General features: G+C 41.5%; 1 protein-coding gene across 1 annotated transcript in view; it reads right to left on the bottom strand.

Moving 5' to 3' along the window:
- LOC120062847 (rasGAP-activating-like protein 1) overlaps window positions 1-21,990 on the bottom strand; it is a 48,201-nt gene extending 26,211 nt beyond the window's left edge. Inside the window, exons 1-7 of the mRNA XM_039012917.1 lie at window positions 21,923-21,990; window positions 18,801-18,914; window positions 17,964-18,025; window positions 10,372-10,501; window positions 1,353-1,434; window positions 1,079-1,219; window positions 802-893 (exon numbers count right to left, since the gene is read on the bottom strand). Coding sequence (XP_038868845.1) covers window positions 802-893; window positions 1,079-1,219; window positions 1,353-1,434; window positions 10,372-10,501; window positions 17,964-18,025; window positions 18,801-18,914; window positions 21,923-21,990 — 689 coding nt within the window. The remainder of the gene's footprint in view (window positions 1-801; window positions 894-1,078; window positions 1,220-1,352; window positions 1,435-10,371; window positions 10,502-17,963; window positions 18,026-18,800; window positions 18,915-21,922) is intronic.
- Window positions 21,991-22,250: the final 260 nt, after the last annotated feature.

The raw sequence follows: 22,250 nt of genomic DNA, 5'->3' as shown, positions 1-22,250 counted from the left end.
TTTAATCAGAACAACAGTTTTCAGCTGTGCTAACATACTTGCAAAAGGGTTTTCTAATGATCAATTAGCCTTTTAAAATTATAAACTTGGATTAGCTAACACAACGTACCATTGGAGCACAGGAGTGATGGTTGCTGATAATGGGCCTCTGTATACCTATGTAGATATTCCATTAAAAATCTGCCGTTTCCAGCTACAATAGTCATTTAGAACATTAACAATGTCTACACTGTATTTCTGATCAATTTGATGTTATTTTAATGGACAAAAAAAATTGCTTTTCTTTCAAAAACAAGGATGTTTCTAAGTAACCCCAAACTTTTGAACGGTAGTGTATGTGATATTTAATTAATTTTATTACATTTGCAAAAATTTATAAAAACCTATTTTTACTTTGTCATTATAGGGTATTGTGTGTAAATTGATGAGGGGAAAAAAACTATTTAATCAATTTTAGAATAAGGCTGTAACGCAACAAAATGTTGAAAAGTCAAAAGGTCTGAATACTTTCCGAATGCACTGTATATATCGGGAATCGCCCATAAGTTTGGAAAAATCCAGATATGATTTTTTGGGCCATATCGCCCAGCTCTAAACCTAACCTTAACACCAACCCATAAACTTAATTCCTAACCCCAAACCTAAACTGAACCCTAACCTAACCCATAAGCCTAAAATAGCCTTTTTCCTTGTGGGGACTGGCGAAATGTCCCCACTTGTCTGAATGTTCCTTGTTTTACTATCCTTGTGAGGACTTCTGGTCCAAAAACAAACAAAAAAACATATACACACACCCCTTACCCAGCATCATCCTCATGGTTTCCCAGGGGCAGCAGACGAAACCAACCCTGCAACAGAGGTGTCTTGTGCAGGCAAGCAAAAGGGATTTCCACCTGAACAGGAAAACAAATAACCGAAACATCATACCATACACTTAACTGAAACAGCACTCTAGCACCAACAATACATATTGGCATTTGTAAAAATATGAATGATTCCACATAGTAGAAATAAGGATAATGTGTCCTCACAGAATAACACAAGTAACCCATAGGCATTAGGAACATAACCTCTTCACCTTTCCCAGGAAGTCATTCTTGCCCACCATGTCCCAGTCCCAGACTTCCACTGTGACACTCCCTCCCTCAGTCAGCTCCCAGGTCTCCAGCTCCAGCTCCAGGGTCTCACTCCAGTGTGGATAACGAGTCTTCTTAATGATCTAACACACACACACACACACCAGAAAAACCCTTCATTTACTATTTCACATGTTCAAATCAGTCAATTTGTTTCCACTAAAGTTGGTGATAATACAGACATGTACATTTTATCTGGCTCATCTCCCTCCTCACCGAAGTTTCTGCACTGTGGTTATTGAAGAGGATTCTGGCAAAGGGATCAGAGGTTCCAGAGATGTCTCTTGGCGCCAGGTCTCTAAGAGGTCAACAAACAGAAACACATTAATGTATGAGCAACCCCCCAGCCCCTTTACCTGTCCCTATACATGGTGCTGGAATGATTCAATGAGTGAGATGATATGTGCAGATCATTCCTCTAGATTTGACATTACTCTGCTAAATCTAAAGATGAGAGAACTTTGAGCAGCATAGAAGCCTGTTAGATGGGCCTGTGTTGTGAGATAGTGAGACAGTAAGTGTAGTGAGAGTATAACTCAGACTGAACTGCATCCATGAGCAGAAGGCAAGCTGCTGAGCGACAGTGATGAAGCGTGAGCAGCACTGAGACAGTGACTTCACCATAGAGGTCGGCTAGAGACAGACTCTTTCACAGAGAGCCAGTTAGTGACCTGTTTATACACCCAGATTTCATGATCAAACCTGTCTCTCACTGCTCCCAGTGCTAAGACGAGGTGCATTCACACTCAGATAAGTGAGAGCACAAACCACCATGGTATATCAGTCTCTACAGAGATAAGCACTGTCTGACAAACAGAGACAAAGCTATGCTGGATACATTGTGTTGAATACATTCTCATGTGTAAGAGATGTGAATGGGCATGTAAGATAGTTAGCTATGTCACCGTCATCATAGCAGCAAAAATTCTTGGACCACAACATAAAGCATATTTACCACATTCAGGGGCCAGGGCACATAATCCATTAAAACTATGTTCTCATTGGGAGCCCATTGCTGTCTACAGGACACAAAGGCAAAGGAGCACCAGACTATCTTAACTCTGCTGTTTGATACAATCCCACTGGGCACACCAAGTCATTTCAACGTGGACATTTTGGCAATATTTGGTTGAGACGTCGATCAATGAGGTTTGAACCTTTAATCACCCACTCAAAAAGACAGCCAGAAGTTTGTTGAATTCCCAATGTGTTATCACTATGCTTTCAACCAATATAAAAGCAAAGCCAAAATCCAATGGAAAAATAAGGTCAGATATTTTGTTTAGTTGTCATCTAAATGTGTTATCAATGCGCTTTCAACCATTTAAAACCACAACAAAGTTCAAATAGGAATACAATGTCAGATATTTTATATCTATACAACAACTTAATATGTTATCACTGTGCTTCATCTAATAGCACAACCAAATGACTTGGATTGTAGTTGAGATTACATTAAAAGTACATGGCGCAAGTGATAAATGCTGATTATTACAGCAATTGTGGTCTCCACAGAGACTATCAACATTTAAATGATATCTAATGCATGGATAGTTTCATCTGAGCCACTGGCTTAATGCTATTCTTTTACTTTTGGTTTAGTTGGAGACGTGAATCCAACATTTAATTTGTTAACTTGTCGACAAGTTGATGGGCTATTTATACGATTGCAAACGTGGTACTGAAATGTGTTTGGATGTCAACAAATTCCAGTTTGTCTACAAATTAATAATTTTTATGTTGGATTCACATCTCCATCTCAACCAATAATTCAAATGAAAGAATAGGACATAATCCAATAAAACTTTATTTAAAGTGCATTTTTTATTTCACCTTTATTTAACCAGGTAGGCCAGTTGAGAACAAGAGAACAATTTGCCTGTGGAGAGAACAACAATACACTGAGAACATTTGAGAACATTTGCGAGAACATTTGAGAACATTTGCCTGCGGGTAATGGAGACCGGAGGTGGTATGAGCAAAATCATACTTCTTTCTGAACTCCTTGAACTCAGTGCAGACAAACTGAGTAGCGTTGTCGCTAACGAGCTCGGTAGGTATCCCCCATCTTACAAACATACCATTGAGGCGGGTGATGACCTGCTGGCTAGTGGTAGTGGGCAGGTGAGCTATTTCTATGTCCCTAGAATAGTAGTCCACCACTATGAGGTATTTCTTGCCCTATAGCTCACACAGGTTGGCTGCGATCTTCTGCATCGGACCCTTAGGTAAAGGTGTGATGACAAGTGGTTCTCTCTTTTGAGTTGGTTTGTTCTCTGTACAGAACCTGCATGACATTACTTTTCTCGCGATGTGGGAGCTGATGCCCGGCCACCACACCGACATCTTGGCTCTTTCTCTGCACTTTGTCAGCCCAATGTGACCTTTGTGTATCTGTTGTAGAACGTTTTCCCTCTGTGAAGCTGGGATGACAATCCTGTCTTGATATAACAGAAGTCCATCCCGCCCTGATAGATGCGCTCTCGCTGTGTGGTATCCCTGTAGCGAGTAGGGTAGCTGCACCATTCTCTGAGGCCAACCTTTTCGGATGTAGCCCATGACCATTTGGAGGTGTGCATCGTTGCGTGTCGCCTCTCTGATGTCATCCGACCTGTGTGCAGACACTGCTCTGTTCTCCCCCACAGCCTCCACATATGCTTTGACTTCTTCTTCTGTGTCTGGCGTGTTTTCTTTCAGTGGGTTTCTTGACAGTGTGTCATCCACCACTAACTGCTTCCCAGGGAACACTGCTTTCCCATTGACACGCATGAGGCGCATGAGCAGTTGCTGACACCTGAGTGGTGCTTTGTCCAGGTCGTACGTGTTGATCAATGGAACGAGTGGCTTATGGTCTGTATGTAAAACAAAGCTGCCCTGCAGGTAGTGGGCAAATTGTTCACATGCACATACACCTTAAGGCACTCTTTTTCAATTTGCGCGTACCTTCTCTCAGTCTCTGTGCGTGAACAAAAAATACATCAGGATGGAGCTCGCCTCCCTCTTGTTCCTATAGGAATGTAGCTCCGAGGCCATAGCTACTTGCGTCTGCACTGACCACAGTTGGTTGGCCGGCATTGCAGTATGCCAATACCTGCTCCTGTGGGTCTCCCCACATCTCTTTTTTCAATAGCTCAGTGATGGGGTGTAGCACTGATGACAGGCCCGGCTCAATGATGTTTGTTGGACTGGGCATCTTGGAGATGTCTTTCACTTTGCTGTCATCCGGCTTTATCCTATCCGCTCCGATCACATGACCGAAGTACTGGATCTCCGACTTCCCAAAGTGGCACTTGTTTTTATTCAGCTTTAGTCCTGACTCTGATAGGTTGCAGCTGGGTTCTGACAAAACGGTATCTGACAAAAACCGCTAGACGCATCGAGTGTGGAGAAGACTCTCGCCCTGGATAGCTTAGGTACTATATCCTCCAAGGTGGGTAAGATGAACCTCTCCCGTTTCACTGCTTCGTTAAGTCGTTTTAAGTCTACGCATTTTCTCACTTTGCCATTTTTCTTCATCACCAGCACCATGGGAACACACCAGTCTGTAGACTCGGTTACTCCCTCTGATCCCATTTCTTTCCATTCTGTCGAGTTCATCCTCCGCTTTTGGAAGGAGTGGAAACAGAATTCCGCATGGCGAAGTCAGAGAATAGGGGACTGCATCAGGCCTAAATTCAATCTTGACCGGTTCACAGTTCAGTAGCCCTATCTCTCCAAACACATCTGTGCTGATCTCATCTGCTCTGAGGAACAAACTCATCTTGCATGCAACGGTTCTGCTAACTTGGTTATTAGCATATGGTCCTTGAATCACAAAGATCCAGAATTTGTACTTTTCTCCTTTTGGCTAAGAATTTTCCCATACAGTCAATCCTGCCACCTGGGCTGCGAACATCTGTTACAATGTTAACCAGCCGGGGGCGCTGTGCCGTTCTCTGGTAAGTACTCTGAGACATCGCTCTAATATCAGCCCCAGTGTTAATCTTGAACTTTACAGGTGTGCCATTTACTGGGAGCTCAACATGCCACTGATTTTCAGACTACTTAGTAACTGATCCCAAAAAGAATGCCCCTTGCATTTCCTCTAAATCCTCAGCTGTAACTTCTTTGACCATTTTTGTAAAATGCCCCAAAATACCCCATACACTTCCTGCATCTTTCGTTGAGTGCTGGACAATTTTCACTGTAATCATGGTTGTGGTTACAATGTGAGAAATTCCCCTGTTTTGACTGACTGTTTCTTTGCTTAAACTGTTTGTTCTGGCTGCATGCAGTCTGCTTAGAATGTTTGTTGTAATGCTGTGGTTTGCCTCTCACCTCATCAACGTAGTTCTCAGCTTCCGCTCGCATGTCCACGTGCTGCTTCTTTATCTGCTCTGACTGGCGTGTGATTTGTATCGCCTTCTCCAGTGTCAAGTCTGGCTCCAGCTGTAGCTTTTGTGAAAGATCACTGTCCATAATGCCAATCACAATCCTGTCCCTTATTTGTTTGTCCTTTGTAGTTCCAAACTCGCAGTGTTCAGCTAGCTCATACAGATTCCTCACAAAAGATTCCACTGTCTCTCTTCCCTTTTTATTTTAATCCGTTTATGGAAACATGCTCGTTCGTGAATCACGTTGCGCCATGGCACAAAAGGTTCATTCAGTTTTTCGATCACCACATCATTGTTGAACTCATCATTAAAGTAATCAAAGGAGAATGCATTGTAGAAAATCTCTGCATCTTTCCCCATTGCATAAACTAGTGAATTCACCTGCACCACACCGGTCTCCTTATCCAGTTTCGATGCTACTCGAAAACAGGAAAAACGTTGTCTCCAGATCGGCCATGCCGTTGGAGACGGCTGTGAGAAATCGAACGGCTCTGGTAGGTTGAATTTCAACATTTCCCCACTAATCTTCGGCGTGTGAGTTCTTTAATTCTGACAACATGCCATGATGTAGGCCAGGCTGTGAATTATCCGGTTTAGTTATGTTACAAACTCTTAAATCAGGCAATTAACATGCAGTTCACCGAGCCACTATCTGCTAGTCCTCACTGCTAGGTTAGTCCTATTAGCGTAGTTTGCTAGGTCAGTCACTAGGTCAGTCAGTCAATCTGGTTATGACGATGACACACATAACCAATCAATTACGAAGATATCTATCAGACATCACTACAGTGTACAAATGTTGTTAGGATTAATTTAGTAGAAAATAACTAAATTGAAACCCCTAATCTCAAACGTTAGGCAGTAATGAGAGCTTGCCAGATCTAGTTAGAAGCCCTCCTTCAGGGGGTCTTGAGCACATTGCCACTGATTGCTCAAACCCTGCAGAAACAGCCACGCTGGACAGATGCCATGCTTACAGTGCTCAGTTCCCATCACGTTATTGAAACCCTCTCAGGGACCTCTCTGCCTCTCATTTCTTAATGGCTTTCTCTGTGGCACATTCCTCTTTCTAAATGAGCATATCCTCCTCAAAATCTGCTTTCTGTAACTCTGTGGCCTTGGTGTCTGCTGGCACTTCAACAGGCGGGTAAACCCAATCTACCTGGGGCTTGTATTTATTTTAAGAATAAAGGCGACGTCAATAACATACAGTGCCTTAAGAAAGTATTCACGAGGCCAATGGTGACTTTAAAACAGTTACACAGTTTACATGGCTGTGATTGGAGAAAATTGAGGATGGATCAACAACATTGTAGTTACTCCACAATACTAACCTAATTGACAGAGGGAAAATAAGGGCGCCTGTACAGAATACGAATATTCCAAAACATGCATCCTGCTTGGAACAAGGCACTAAAGTAATACTGCAAAAAATATGGCAAAGCCATTACATTTTTTTCCTGAATACAAAGTGGGGGGGATTTGGGGAAAATCCAACCACTCTCCATATTTTCAAACATAGTGGTGGCTGCAACATGTTATGGGTATGCTTATAATCGTTAAGTACTTGGGAGTTTTTCAGGACAAAAAAATAAATGGAATGGAGCTAAGGAGCTAAGCGCAGGCAAAATCCTAGAGGAATACCTGGTTCAGTCTGCTTTCCATCAGTCACTGGGAGTTTAATTCACCTTTCAGCAAGACAATAACCTAAAACAAGGCCAAATCTACACTGGAGTTTCTTACCAAGAAATCAGTGAATGTTTCTGAGTGGCCGAGTTACAGTTTTGAATTAAATATTCTTAATTCAAAAGGCATTCGCACATCTGAGCTATCTTTTTTGCATGTGCATGGTAACAGTTGAATAAGATGAGAAAAAATAAGAAACCCTCTTGATAGTATCACTGCTCTTTAATAAACTTTACGTATCGGCCTCAAAGCCTTCCTCAGAGCTTTTGGGAGTTGTTTTAAAATTAGCACCCTTATGTAGACATAGCTCCACCCACATCCGTTCCATGCATCGAATGGGGTTGGAGTCGAGGGAAAAGGAGTGTTACCAAATATAACAATGTGCATTTCATAAATATTTAATAAAGTGTGTACATAAAACGTATTAAACACATCTGTAAAACCACAATGAGGACATCGACCCATCAAGCAAGTTTTCATAAATCATTGGGAATAGCCCAAGAAAAACGTCAGAGAAATTTGAAATGGGGGCATTAATTAATGTTCACATTTACAACATAACATACATAGGCATTTCATCATTAAGACCTTTTGGAAATAATGTCTGGAGGGTGAAAATCCCAAAACATTATATTTTGCCCAGAGTATTATCTATATCACCTCCCCTGTCTGATATCTTAACTTTCTCTATGCCACAGAACCTAAAGGTAGAATGTCATGTTTTTGTGCATTAAAATGTACAGCGACTGGATAATCCCTGTTGTTACTCCTGATTTAACTTTTATGTTCACGAATTCTGTTTGAGAGAACAAGAGGTTTTACCTACAAAACACAGCCCACGTGGACATTTAATCATGTAGATAACATGAGTGGGGTTGAGCACGTAATAATGTGATTTATTTGGAACCTGTATGTGGGTGGCAGAAATATTCACACTTCATCATATTATTGCACGGTGCGCAACCTCTGCATTTATAGATTGCTACCATTCGGAAGAGGGCGTAAAAGTGCCTGGCTGATTTTCTTTCGTGGCTGGCAGTTGGCATGGACCAATTTATCGCGTAAATTTCGACCTCTCTTATATACAATAAATGGTGGATTCTTAAATTCAGCTGGCAAAGCTGGGTCCGATGATAAAACATGCCAGTGTTTATTGACAGCATCTCCGTATTTGGAAGCGCTTCGGTCACCTGACTTTTGGCAGGGATTTGACGACGAGAAAAATACAAAAAGTTCTCACGCATAGAAAGCGATTTGTGTATTCAATCAATTTTGAATTCAGGCTGTAACACAACAAAATGTGAAATAAGTCAAGGGGTATGAATACTTTTTCAGGCACTATTGATTGATGAGCATTGCAGATATTATCAATAAAGTTTTTTATGATTTTTTTTTATCGATATGACATTACATAACACTAATAACAATAAAAACATAACACCCAACAAGACAGAAAACAAGACAGCACCTTTCAACCATATATCAGTGGTTGGAATATTAAACAACAAGTAATAATAATAATATAAAAAAATTGTAATAATAATCAAATAAATTATTTGTACTAACTTATACCCTCGCTTCTCACGCGCATGTCCCTTATATAATTTAAAAAGTGATCCCATATCATACTAAATTTCCCTTTCCTCTCCTGTCATTTTGCTATCATTGATTCATGAGATGCAGTCTCCACCATAAATGTGAGCCAATCTGATGATTTCAGGCAATCTGCACTCTTCCAGTTATGAGTCTAGTAAGGAAACCCACTGAGGCAAAACCAAACTTTTCTTTCCTAACATCTGGTGCTAAAATATAGTGGTGGAAAAAGTACCCAATTGTTATACTTGAGTAAAAGTAAAGATACCTAAATAGAAAATGAAAGGGAAAGTCACCCAGGAAAATTCTACTTGAGTAAAAGTCCAAAATTATTTGGTTTTAAATATACTTAAGTATCAAAAGTAAATGTAATTGCTAAAATATACTTAAGTATCAAAAGTAAATGTACAAGTATAAGTAATTAAAAATTCCTTATATTAAGCAAACCAGATATCATCATAGTTTTTTTTGTTTACAGATAGCCAGGGGCACACTCCAACACTTAGACAACATTTACAAACAAAGCATTAGTTTAGTGAGTCCGTCAGATCAGAGGCAGCAGGGATGACCACGGATGTTCTCTTGATAAGTGTGGGAATTGGAACATTTTCCTGTCCTGCTAAGCATTCAAATTGAAAGAAGTACTTTTGGGTGTCAGGGAAAATGTATGGCATAAAAAGTACATACATTTCTTTAGGAATGTAGTGAAGTAAAAGTAAAAGTAGTAAAAAATAGAAATAGTCAAGTAAAGTACAGATACCCCCAAAAACGACTTAAGTAGTCCTTTCAAGTATTTTTACTTAAGTACTTTACACCACTGGTAAAATAGATATATCCCCTAATAAGAACAGCTGTGGGGACTCTGGGATAGGCTGTCACACCCATTCCTCAAGCTTTTGAAGAACCTCCTTCCAGAAAAGGAGCATCATGGGACATTTACATTTACATTTAAGTCATTTAGCAGACGCTCTTATCCAGAGCGACTTACAAGTACATACATTCATACTTTTTTGTACTATATGGGACAATCCCATATAGCATGCAGAAAGGTACGTACTTCACCCTTGCATTTCCAGCATACATTATTTTGCAATAAACCCAATTTATTTCATCTAACTGGGGTCCAATAGTACCTATGAACAACCTTATAATGTGTACATTTCACCCTTGCAACCCTGGTACACTACCCTACATTGGAAACAATATTTTTTCCATACATCCTCCTCAATGCCACAATTAAGATCCCTCTGCCAAATCAACCTTAAAATCTCACAATTTCCATATTGTGCATTCGAGACTCTTTTATAAAACACTGAAACGGAGTGTGATATTCCTGGTAACATGAAATATTGTCTAACAAGTTTTTATCTCTCTGGAGGTTAATGCTCATAAGGAGAATGACAGATATTGTGAATTCAACCACAAAGCACTGCATGATAATCTGTCATACAGAGGATGAGCATTTTGACGACCTTTTGAGATTGAAGAAGCAGTTATATATTTCAACAAGAAGTTATATATTTCAACAAGAGACCATAACGGCTTACAGTAGCATCAATTAGGCAATAAAGTGGGTGTATTACCTGGCCTCTATGAAATGGCAGCGCAGTCCTATCCTCTTGGCATCTCTAAGAAGCTCCAGACCTAGGTGGATCTCCCCCTGCACCTCCTCATCTGGGTCCACCCGGGTTAGATTCAGCCAGTTATCCAACCCTGGACACAGGGGACATTTTACAACGCATACACAATATATACAAAAGTATGTGGACATCCCTTCAAATGAATGGATTCGGCTATTTCAGCCACATGTTGCTAACAGGTGTATAAAATCTAGAACACAACCATGCAATCTCCATAGACAAACCTTGGCCTTACTGAAGAGCTCAGTGACTTTCAACGTGGCACTGGCATAGGATGCCACCTTTCCAACGAGTCAATTCGTCAAATTTCTGCCCTGCTAGAGCTGCCCCGGTCAACTGTAAGTGCTGTTATTGTGAAGTGGAAACGTCTAGAGGCAACAACGGCTCAGCCACGAAGTGGTAGGCCACACAAGCTCAAAGAACGGGACCTCTGAGTGGTGAAGTGCATAGCGCGTAAAAATTGCCTGTCCTCATTTGCAACACTCACTACAGAGTTCCAAACTGCCCCAGGAAGCAACGTCAGCACAATAACTGTTCGTCGGGTGCTTCATGGGTTTCCATGGCCGAGCAGCTGCACACAAGCCTAAGATCAGAATGCGCAATGCCAAGCATCGCCTGGAGGGATGTAAAGCTCATCGCCATTGGACTCTGGAGCAGTGGACACACGTTCTCTGGAGTGATGAATCACGGTTCACCATCTGTCAGTCTGACGGATTAATCTGGGTTTGGCGGATGCCAGGAGAACAATAACTGCCCCAATGCATAATGCCAACTGTAAAGTTTGGTGGAGGAGGAATAATGGTCAGGGGTTGTTTTCATATTTCGGGCTAGGCCCCTTAGTTCCAGTGAAGGGAAGTTTTAACGCTACAGCATACAATGACATTCTAGATGATTCTGTGCTTCCAACTTTGTGGCAACAGTTTGGGGAAGAACTTTTCCTGTTTCAGCATGACAATGCCTCCATGCACAAAGCAAACAACTTGACTGGCCTGCACAGAGCCCTGACCACAACCCCATCGAACACCTTTGGGATGAATTGGAACGCCAACTGCGAGCCAGGACTAATCGCCCAACATCAGTGCCCAACCTCACTAATGCTCTTGTGGCTGAATGGAAGCAAGTCCCAGCAGCAATGTTCCAACATCTAGTGGAAAGCCTTTCCAGAAGAGTGGAGACTGTTATAGCAGCAAAAGGGGGGACCAACTTCATATTAATGCCCATGATTTTAGAAGGAGATGTTCGACAAACAGGTGTACACAAACCTTTGGTCATGTAGCGTATGTATCGTTTAATAAAGCCCATCAGCAGTGTTGTAGTACCACATATTGAGTGTCTCTGTCTTGTCTCGGGGTCGGCTACCTTTTTAATCCGGTCTTGACTCGGTCTCGGACAGTGAGGACTCGTATTTTCTTTCAGATACCAGCCGAGACCAGAGGAGTAAAAAAACTCGAAATTATCAGCTCCCATTCACTCAGCGCATAAACCCACCTGGTCAGGCACACTCTTTTAAATGACACGTTGATATGTTATCGCCCATTGAAACCTGGGCTTCCTGCTTTACTCATAGCATTACTGTCCTTTACTTTAGTTGAAAAATATCCTCAATACCTTGTCACGCTCATCAGAATTTCCGTGACTTCCTGGTAGGGAAGAATGAGGGAAATTGTTTGAAAGTTGCATGCCCACTATTATTAGGGGAGACCGGGGGAAGTTATAACATAGTATTTTTATCTATTATAGACCTTGGGTTAGTGATCATTTGTAAAGTGGCTCTCTATTTGTCCTTGGCATGTATTTTTTCACCATTCTGAATGTCTAAAGAATCCAGATGTTCTGAAATATGAACACAGAAATACTGGACATTTTGAACTCTTATTATGGTGGTGATTTGACATTGGATTCGCATTTTTCTGGTCTCGGTCTTGACTTGGTCTCAGACGACTCACCCCCTCCCAGTCTTGGTCTCAGACCACTCACCCCCTCCCAGTCTTGGTCTCAGACCACTCACCCCCTCCCAGTCTCGGTCTTGACTTGGTCTCAGACCACTCACCCCCTCCCAGTCTCGGTCTTGACTTGGTCTCAGACCACTCACCCCCTCCCAGTCTTGGTCTCAGACCACTCACCCCCTCCCAGTCTCGGTCTTGACTTGGTCTCAGACCACTCACCCCCTCCCAGTCTCGGTCTTGACTTAGTCTCAGACCACTCACCCCCTCCCAGTCTCGGTCTTGACTTGGTCTCAGACCACTCACCCCCTCCCAGTCTCGGTCTTGACTTGGTCACAGACCACTCACCCCCTCCCAGTCTCGGTCTTGACTTGGTCTCAGACCACTCACCCCCTCCCAGTCTTGGTCTTGACTCGGATTCGATTTGCTTCAGTCTTGGTGCTGAATCGTTTCGCTTTAGGTGGTCTCGAACACAACACTGGCCATCAGTGAAATGTAGTACAGCCAGCCCAGTACTACATCAATAATGCCTAGTGTCTCTAATGGGTAGTGCCCTGCATGGTTCTGTTATTGTGAACAATTTGTAAATCCTTGAACACATCCTCATAAGTCAGACCCTGGATAAATGTCTGCTATCAGTGGAGGCTCCTCAAAGGAGGTAGGGGAGGACCATCTTCCTCAGTGAATTTCATAAAAATAAAAATAGTGAAACATTAAAAAAGTTATCCTTTTTAGATAAAACTATACTAAATATATTCACATCACCAAATAATAGTTTTTCAATGAAGGTGTACAGTAGGACAGGATAGATGCGAGAAGGAATTATACAATGAGCAAAGTGATCATGCTGTTTGTATGTGTCTGCTATCAAAGTGAACTGTGTTGGCGGGTGGTTCGGTGTGTATTCATTCCGCCGATTCTGTTGAAGAAAAATCGTAAACGGAGGGCAAACGGAACGAAACAGGGATAAACATACCTGAATTTCTCCAATAGAAGCTCTCGTTTACAACTGTTGCGACTAATGATTACACCCTAGATCAGCTAGATGCAGGCAAGAGTGTGCAAGGTGATTTTGAATGTGTCACTGTCTGTCACCTTGATTACAAAAAAAAAATTCTCCAGACCTGTGCACCTGTTGTAAACTTTCATTAGTAGACTAGGTTGTAGCAACCTCATGATGGGTATAGGGAAGATTTGAGTATAATGTAGCAGCCTAAACGTATTGCTATTACATTGAACTGGGTGAACAGAATATGAATGAGTCATCCAATATGCTGTAATAGAAATAAGGCCATGCTCATAAAAAAAATGATCATCCTCCCTCATCTTAAACGGCATCGACCGCTACATACAGTGGCTTCAGAAAGTATTCATACCCCTTTTGTTGTGTTACAGCCTGAATTCAAAATGGATTGATTAGATTTGTTTTCTCACCCATCTAAACACAATACTCAATAATGACAAAGTGAAAACATGTTAAAAATGTTTGCAAATGTATTGAAAATTAAATACAGATATCTCATTTACATAAGGATTAAAATCACATGTAATGTGTCACCTGCTTCATAAACAACAGGTGTAGACCAACAGTGAAATGCTTACTTACTGGCCCTAGTAAAGAACAAGAAGGACCGCACATGGTTAAAGCTCCCAATTCACCACTTTATTGACAACGTTTCAATCCGAAACGGATCTTCGTCAGGTCAAACCAACAAAGTTTCACCTCACATGACCATTTCACCTCACATGACCATTTCACCTCACATGACCATTACGCACATGATGCATGGTTTGTGCAAAAACTATTTGTGTATCTCTAATCATTTGATATCAATGAGATGGGCACATGCAGTAGTTACAGAAAATAATATATATTTACAAAATGACCAAGTAGGAGACCTGGAAGGCAAGACAAATCAGAGTGGCATACTGTATTCATGTAAGAAATGGTCTGATATGAAACTCTTGGTTCAGACTTACTGGCCCTTCCCAACAAGAGGAAAAAACAGAAATAGTAGAAAAAATAGAAACGAGGAATGAGTAACGATGACAATGAGTAACGATAACTTGGCTATATACACATGGTACCAGTACTGAGTCAATGTGCAGGGGTACGTGATAATTGAGGTAGATAATGTACATATAGGTAGGGATAAAGTGACAAGGCAAAGGGATAGATAATAAACAGTAACAGCAGCGTACGTGATGAGTCAAAAGAGATGAGTGCAAAAATGGTCAATGCAGATATTCTGGGTAGCTATTGGTTAACTATTTAACTAACTTTTTAGCAGTCGTATAGCTTGGGGATATAAGCTGTTCAGGGTCCTGATAGTTCCAGACTTGGTGAGTCGATGCTGCTTGCCGTGCGGTAGCAGAGAGAACAGTCTATGACTTGGGTGGCTGGAGTCTTTGACAATTTTTAGGGCATTCCTCTGACACCGCCTGGTATAGAGGTCCTGGATGGCAGGGAGCTCGGCCCCACTGATGTACTACCCTCTGTAGCACCTTGCGGTCGGATGCCAAATAGTTGCCATACCAAGCAGTGATGCAGCCAGTCAAGATCCCGTGTGGCTCAGTTGGTCCCGTGTGGCTCAGTTGGTAGAGCATGGCGCTTGCAACGCCAGGGTTGTGGGTTCGATTCCCATGGGGGGCCAGTACAAAAAAGTATGAATGTATGTACTTGTAAGTCGCTCTGGATAAGAGCGTCTGCTAAATGACTTAAATGTAAATGTAAAGATGCTCTCAATGGTGCAGCTGTTTAACTTTTTTCACACCCCTGAGTCAATACTTTGAGGAAGCACCTTTGGCAGCGATACAGCTGCAAGTTTTTCTGGGTAAGTCTCTAAGACAGGGCCAATTCTTTTCTTGAGCAAATGGTCAGGTGGCCAGAACAGAATTACAAATAATTTGTAGACTGCAAATTGACCGCAAGAAGCCAAAAACAAATAAAATATTTGACTGAAACATAATAATTTCAAATCTTGCTTAAATTTGTATATGATAACGTCTCTCTATTATGCGTGGAAATATTTGGGAACTAATTTACCAAATTAAAATCACTTGGAGCTGATTTCCTGGTGTTTGTACCGTTTTTTTATGTCCAACAATGAAAATTCAACAATAACGGGTCAAATTCGGCCCACGGGCCACCAGTTGGGGAACCCTTCTCTAAAAAGCTTTCCACACCTGGATTGTGCAACATTTGCCCATTATTATTTTCCAAATTCTTCAAGCTCTGTCAAATTGGTTGTTGATCATTGCTAGACAACCATTTTCAGGTCTTGCCATATATTTTCAAGTAGATTTAAAATTGTAACTCGGCCACTCAGGACCATTCCCTGTCTTCTTGGTAAGCAACTCCAGTGTAGATTTGGCCTTGTGTTTTAGGTTACTGTCCTGTTGAAAGGTGAATTTGTCTCCCAGTGTCTGGTGGAAAGCAGACTGAACCAGGTTTTTTTCTAGGATTTTGCCTGTACTTATCTCCATTCTGTTTCGTTTTTATCCTGAAAAACTCCCCAGTCCTTAACGATTACAAGCATACCCCATAACATGATGTAGCCACCATTATGCTTGAAAATATGGAGAGTAGTACTCAGTAATGTGTTGTATTGGATTTGCCCCAAACATAACACTTTGTCAAATTTTTTGCAATATTACTTTCGTGCCTTGTTGCAAACAGGATCAAATCAAATCAAATGTATTTGTCACATACACATGGTTAGCAGATGTTAATGCAAGTGTAGCGAAATGCTTGTAAACGATGCATGTTTTGAAACATTTTATTCCGTACAGGCTTCTTTCTTTTCACTCTGTCAATTAGGTTAGTGTTGTGGAGTAACTATAATGTTGTTGATCCATTCCCATCACAGCCATTAAACTCTGCAACTGTTTTAAAAAGTCACCATTGGCCTCATGGTGAAATCCCTAAGAGGTTTCCTTCCTCTCCGGCAACTCAGTTAGGAAGGATGCCTGTGTCTTTGTAGTGACTGGGTGTATTGATATACCATCCAAAGTGTAATTAATAACTTCATAATGCTCAAAGGGATATTCAATGTCTGCTTTTTTATTTTTTATCCATTTACCAATAGGTGCCCTTCTTCGGCGAGGCATTGGATAACCTCCCTGGTCTTTGTGGTTGAATCTGTGTTTGAAATTCACTGCTCGACTGAGGGACCTTACAGATAAATGTATGTGTGGGGTACAGAGATGAGGTAGTCATTCAAAGATCATAAACCCTATTATTGCACACAGTGTCCATGCAACTTATTGACTTGTTAAGCACATTTTTTGTGCTGAACTTATTTAGGCTTACCATAAAAAAGGGGTTGAATACAAGACATTTCAGCTTTTCATTTTAATTAATTTGTAAGAATTAATAAAACATGATTCCACTTTGACATTATAGGGTATTGTGTGTAGGCCAGTGACAAAAAAAACGATATTTAATCCATTTTAAATTCAGGCTGTAACGCAACAAAATGTTTAAAAAGTCAACGGGTGTGAATACTTTCTGAAGGTACAGTATATGAAAAGACAAGAGGATCCTTTTGTGTGTAATAATATGGGCACTGCTGCTGACATTTCTGGTTGAGATACAAGGTGGCGAGGGCAGTAACTTCAGTTTCACAGCCAAAAGAGGAGAGAATTCCTAAGATCCTGTGAAGGAGTTGTTGACTCAGTGGCAACATGTTGCAGTGAATCACAGGACTGAATGCAGAATGTTCCCAGGAGAGGACTGGTATCAGACACTAACTAACAGAAAAGGTTTCACATTTAGTTTTATGTAGCGATAAAACACATTCAAAGTAACAATATATTTCTAACAAACACACTTGCGTGTTTTTATTTCTTCTTCAGGGTTTTATACCCAGTTGCCATGGATAAGAAAAAGCAGTGCAAGGATATTCAGTATTGCTAGAAATTCTAACTAATTCACACGTTAAAAGCCACTTCTAGGAGAGCCAGGTGTACTGTGGTGAAGAAAGCCGCAGACTGACAGTTTGAAAAGCTTTGGCTGATTCTCACAGACTACAGTGGCATTTCAGACATAAAGGACAGCTGCACTGTACAATGAATGATCCTGGAGTTGATGTAAACCCTGATTCAAAGAGCAATCCTGCAAAAATGTAACCATGTACAGGTCGTTCCCTCTGCCTGTAGCCTGTCCAATGAAATGAGAGCATGTTGCTCAGAGACAAGTCAGGAAAAAAAAGATGTGGACAGTATGTGAGCAAATAAACAAGCATAAGTCAGAAAATACATCTCTAAATTAACCCATGGATGAGTGAGAATACACTGGCAATATTTCCCAGCAAGAGGACCTAAAAAAGGCCCAGCTCCTCAATTACAGTGACCTACATGGCAGAGCCTTACTCAGAGTCGTGGGAATAACCCTTCTCTGGTGACCCTCTTTTGGCTTGCCCTCTTTAGCATGGCATAGGCAGAGAAGAAGACCCACAGATATCAACCGCAGCACTGAAAAGCATTAAGCATTTAGAATTGTTTCTGTGCTGGTAGTTTTTCTCCATCATGATGGTGCCACCCTTTAATTAAAAGACACCAACAGTATTGTGGCATAGTGATCAGGTATACCTTTAGCCTGGGCCCCGATGGCGTCTTTGCTCAGCAATATCTTTCCAATGACGTCATCATGGCTAGGGCAAAAAATAGAGAATTTTAATACCACAATACCATATTCATAAAAACGTATTATAGAATATACAGATACACTGTCTAAAATTGACCCTGCTTCTCACAGCAGGAAAATAATCCAGCAACACGAGGAAATGTGAATTATTATGTGGACTATAATTAATGGACATTTTTGTAGGGGCTGGTACATTTTTCAGTGTGGCAAATCAAGTCTGAAATTTTAAAGTGGAAATTACAAACTTTAGAAGCCTCTTTAAACCTTGAATACACCACAATTTGCATTTCCTGCTACACAGGAAAATTATCTGCGACAACAGAGTGACCAAATTAAGATAGCCGATCTGAAGAGAACTTCACAAGAGATATTTCTCAAAAAATAACTTAATATCCTATAGAGTTCCCTGATATAACAGCTAAAATATATTAATAAACTGACGAGACCATTGATCAGGACAGGAAGGAAAATACTGAGGTTGTCTTTCATTTTTCAATCTGTGGTATCATCTGCGTGTTGGTGTTTGTTTATTCAAAGCATGCAGATTTTTCCAAAACACACATCCATGGCTCCTAACCCAGTCCGTCTAGGTAACAAAACTCTCAATCACAGCCTCTGCTAAACAAGCAAACACAATCATGAACATCTCTTACATTACAAAACTATGATACCTTTACAGGTTATATAGATATAACTTGTTTATACACCATTATCAGCTAGTTTGTTGACACACTATAACAATTCTCTGAATTATCTTTGACAGCTGTTGAAGACCATCTTACCCAATGGTGTCCTCATCCATGACATAGAAGGAGAGAGAGTGGAACCCCATTGGGAGGTGCAGCGTGTATTCTTCTCCCCAGAAAGGGTTAAGATTCTTCCACACTGTGGCTGTCCTGCAAGGAAAGGTTGCAAATAATTGTGACAGTAACCTCAGAAAGTACTGTATGGCCCTTATTTCTTATTTATAACAATATACCCTGTCATCATGAATGTCAGTAACAATGAAAGATGACAATTTAGAATGAGGGTTGTGTGGGGAATGTTGTGATGTGTTGAAAGTAATGAAACACAGTGACAGAATGATGATGCAATAACTTCAAAAGGTGGTGTGTATAGCGTAACAAAATACAAGTCTACATGCAATCATTCTTAATCAACCTTTTCATTATGAAACATTAACTACTGCAGATGCTCTAACCATAAACTGGAGATTGCAAACCTGCTGTCTAGACATGATATTGAGGAATGACATCTGCATCATGTTCTCTATGCCAATGGGTAGCTGGAAGGTCTATTTTCATCAGTAATGTGCATCCCTTTATTATAACGACACTCTGCTTTTCCAGACACCATTAGCCCACAGCAGGGTCAAAGCCCCATGATGCTGACAACGAGCCAGCCAGAGACTGATGCAGATCTCTGCAGTCAGTCAACACTCCAACTCATCTCATTATGGGAGAGCAAACAACAAAATTAAAAGACAAAACAAACGCATCTTATCAACCTGAAACACTTCAGTTTGTCAGGAAGGAGAAACAGTGCGTTGGGATCTGGTCTGCATTCATTTTACAAAGAGGTGTCAGGAGTCTTGATTAGCCAACTCGTTAGTGGTTCCACATAAGGACAACTCGACCCAACAGTTCTATTCCATAGTTTTGATGTCTTCACTATTATTCTACAATGTCGAAAATTGTAAAAATAAAGAAAGAAAGAAAGAAAAACCCTTGAATGAGTAGGTGTGTCCAAACTTTCGACCGGTACTGTATACGGGTAACTGCCAAATTTAAGTAAACACCAACATAAAGTGTCTTAATAGGGCGTTGAGTCACCACAATCCACCAGAACAGCTTCAAATGGGCCTTGGCATAGATTCTACAAGTGTCTGGAGCTCTATTGGAGGGATCCAACACCATTCTTCAACGAGAAATTCCATAATTTGGTGTTCCGTTGATAATGGTGGAAAATGCTGTCTCAGGCGCCGCTCTAGAATCTCCCATAAGTGTTCGATTGGGTTGAGATCTGGTGACTGAGATACACTGCCTTTAAACCCACTATGCTCCTTTGAGACCCCTCTTTCAAAGTCGATGAGATCCTTGCAACATGTGGCCATTATCAGGCTGAAACATGAGGTAACAGCGGCAGATGAATGGCACGACAATGGGCCTCTGGATTTCGTCATGGTATCTCTGTGCATTCAAATTGCCATTGATAAAATGCAATTGTGTTTGTTGTCTGTAGCTTATGCCTGCCCATACCATAACCCCACCACCACGGGGCACTATGTTCACAACATTGACATCAGCAAACCGCTCGCCCTCAGAACTCCATACACGCTGTCTGCCATCTGCCCGGTACAGTTGAAACCAGGATTCATCTGTGAAGGGCAAACTTCTCCAGCGTGCCAGTGGCCATCGAAGGTAAGCATTTGCCCACTGAAGTCGGTTATGATGCTGAACTGCAGTCAGGTCAAGACCCTGGTGAGGACGACGAGCACGCAGATGAGCATTCCTGAGACTGTTTCTGACTGAAAATGATTTGGTTGTGGAAACCCACAGTTTCATCAGCTGTCTGGGTGGCTGGTTTCAGACGATCTCGCAGGTGAAGAAGACTGATGTGGAGGGCCTGGGCTGGTGTGGTTTGGAGGCTGGTTGGACGTACTGCCAAATTTTCTAAAAAGACGTTGGAGGTGGCTTAAGGTAGAGAAAATAAATTCTCTGGCAACAGCTCTGGTGGACATTCCTGCAGTCAGCATGCCAATTGCACGCTCCCTCATAACTTGAGACATCTGTGGCATTGTGTTGTGACAAAGCTGCACATTTTAGAGTGTTCTTTTATTGTCCAAAGCACAAGATGCACCTGTGTAATAATTATGCTGTTTAATCAGCTTCTGATATGCCCCACCTGTCAGGTGGATGGATTATCATGGCTTTTTGTGCATATGGAACATTTCTGGTATATTTTATTTCAGCTCATGAAACATTGGACCAACACTTTACATGTTGCGTTTATATTTTTGTTCAGTGTATATTAGTAGTAGTCTTATTAGTCTTTCAAATCACTCTGAATGACTTAGGTCCTACAGTAAACAATTTGGAATATCAAAACATAAAAATAAACATATTTTCATATCTTCTTCAGTTTTGGACAGTTGAAATTGCACAATGGGCTGATTCTGGGACGGTAATGAAAAAAGTTAGTCTCGAGCCCTGGGTAGCTACACTACATGACCAAAAGTATGCTCATCGAACATCTCATTCCAAAATCATGGGCATTAATATGGAGTTGGTCCCCCCTTTGCTGATACAATAGCCTCCACTCTTCTGGGAAGGCATTCCACTAGATGTTGGAACTTTGCTGCGGGGACATGGTTCCATTCAGCCACAACAGCATTAGTGATGTCGAGCACGGATGTTGGGCGATTAGGCCTGGCTCGCAGTCAGCGTTACAATTCATCACAAAGGTGTTCGATGGGGTTGAGGTCAGGGCTCTGTGCAGACCAGTCAAGTTCTTCCACACCGATCTCGACAAACCATTTCTGTATGGACCTCGCTTTGTGCACGGGGCATTGTCATGCTAAAACAGGAAAGGGCCTTCCCCAAATTGTTGCCACAAAGCTGGAAGCACAGAATCGTCCAGAATATAATTGTATGCTGTAGCGTTAAGATTTCCATTCACTGAAACTAAAGGGCCTAGTCAGAACCATGAAAAACAGCCCCAGACCATTATTCCTCCTCCACCAAACTTTACAGTTGGCACTATGCATTGGAGCTGGTAGTGTTCTCCTGGCATCCTCCAAACCCAGATTTGTCTGTCGGGCTGCCAGATGGTGAAGCGTGATTCATCACTCCAGAGAACGCGTTTCCACTGCTCCAGAGTCCAATGGCGGCGAGCTTTAAATCACTTCAGCCGACGCTTGGCAATGCGCATGGTGATTTCAGGCTTGTGCTCTTCAGCACTCGGCTGTCCCATTCTGTGAGCTTGTGTGGCCTACCACCTCGCGGCTGAGCCGTTGTTACTCCTTGACATTTCCACTTCACAATAACAGCATGTACAGTTGACAAGGGGCAGCTCTAGCAAGGCAGAAATTTGATTAACTGACTTGATGGAAAGGTGGCATCATATGACGGTGCCACGTTGAAAGTCACAGATCTTCACTAAGGCCATTCTACTGCCAATGTTTGTCTATGGAGATTGCATAGCTGTGTGCTCAATTTTATACACCTGTCAGC

Source organism: Salvelinus namaycush, chromosome 18 (genome assembly GCF_016432855.1).
Source record: "Salvelinus namaycush isolate Seneca chromosome 18, SaNama_1.0, whole genome shotgun sequence".
Lineage (NCBI taxonomy): Eukaryota > Metazoa > Chordata > Actinopteri > Salmoniformes > Salmonidae > Salvelinus > Salvelinus namaycush.
The sequence above is the reverse complement of the archived record's forward strand: the minus strand, read 5'-3'. Positions and strand labels throughout refer to the sequence as shown.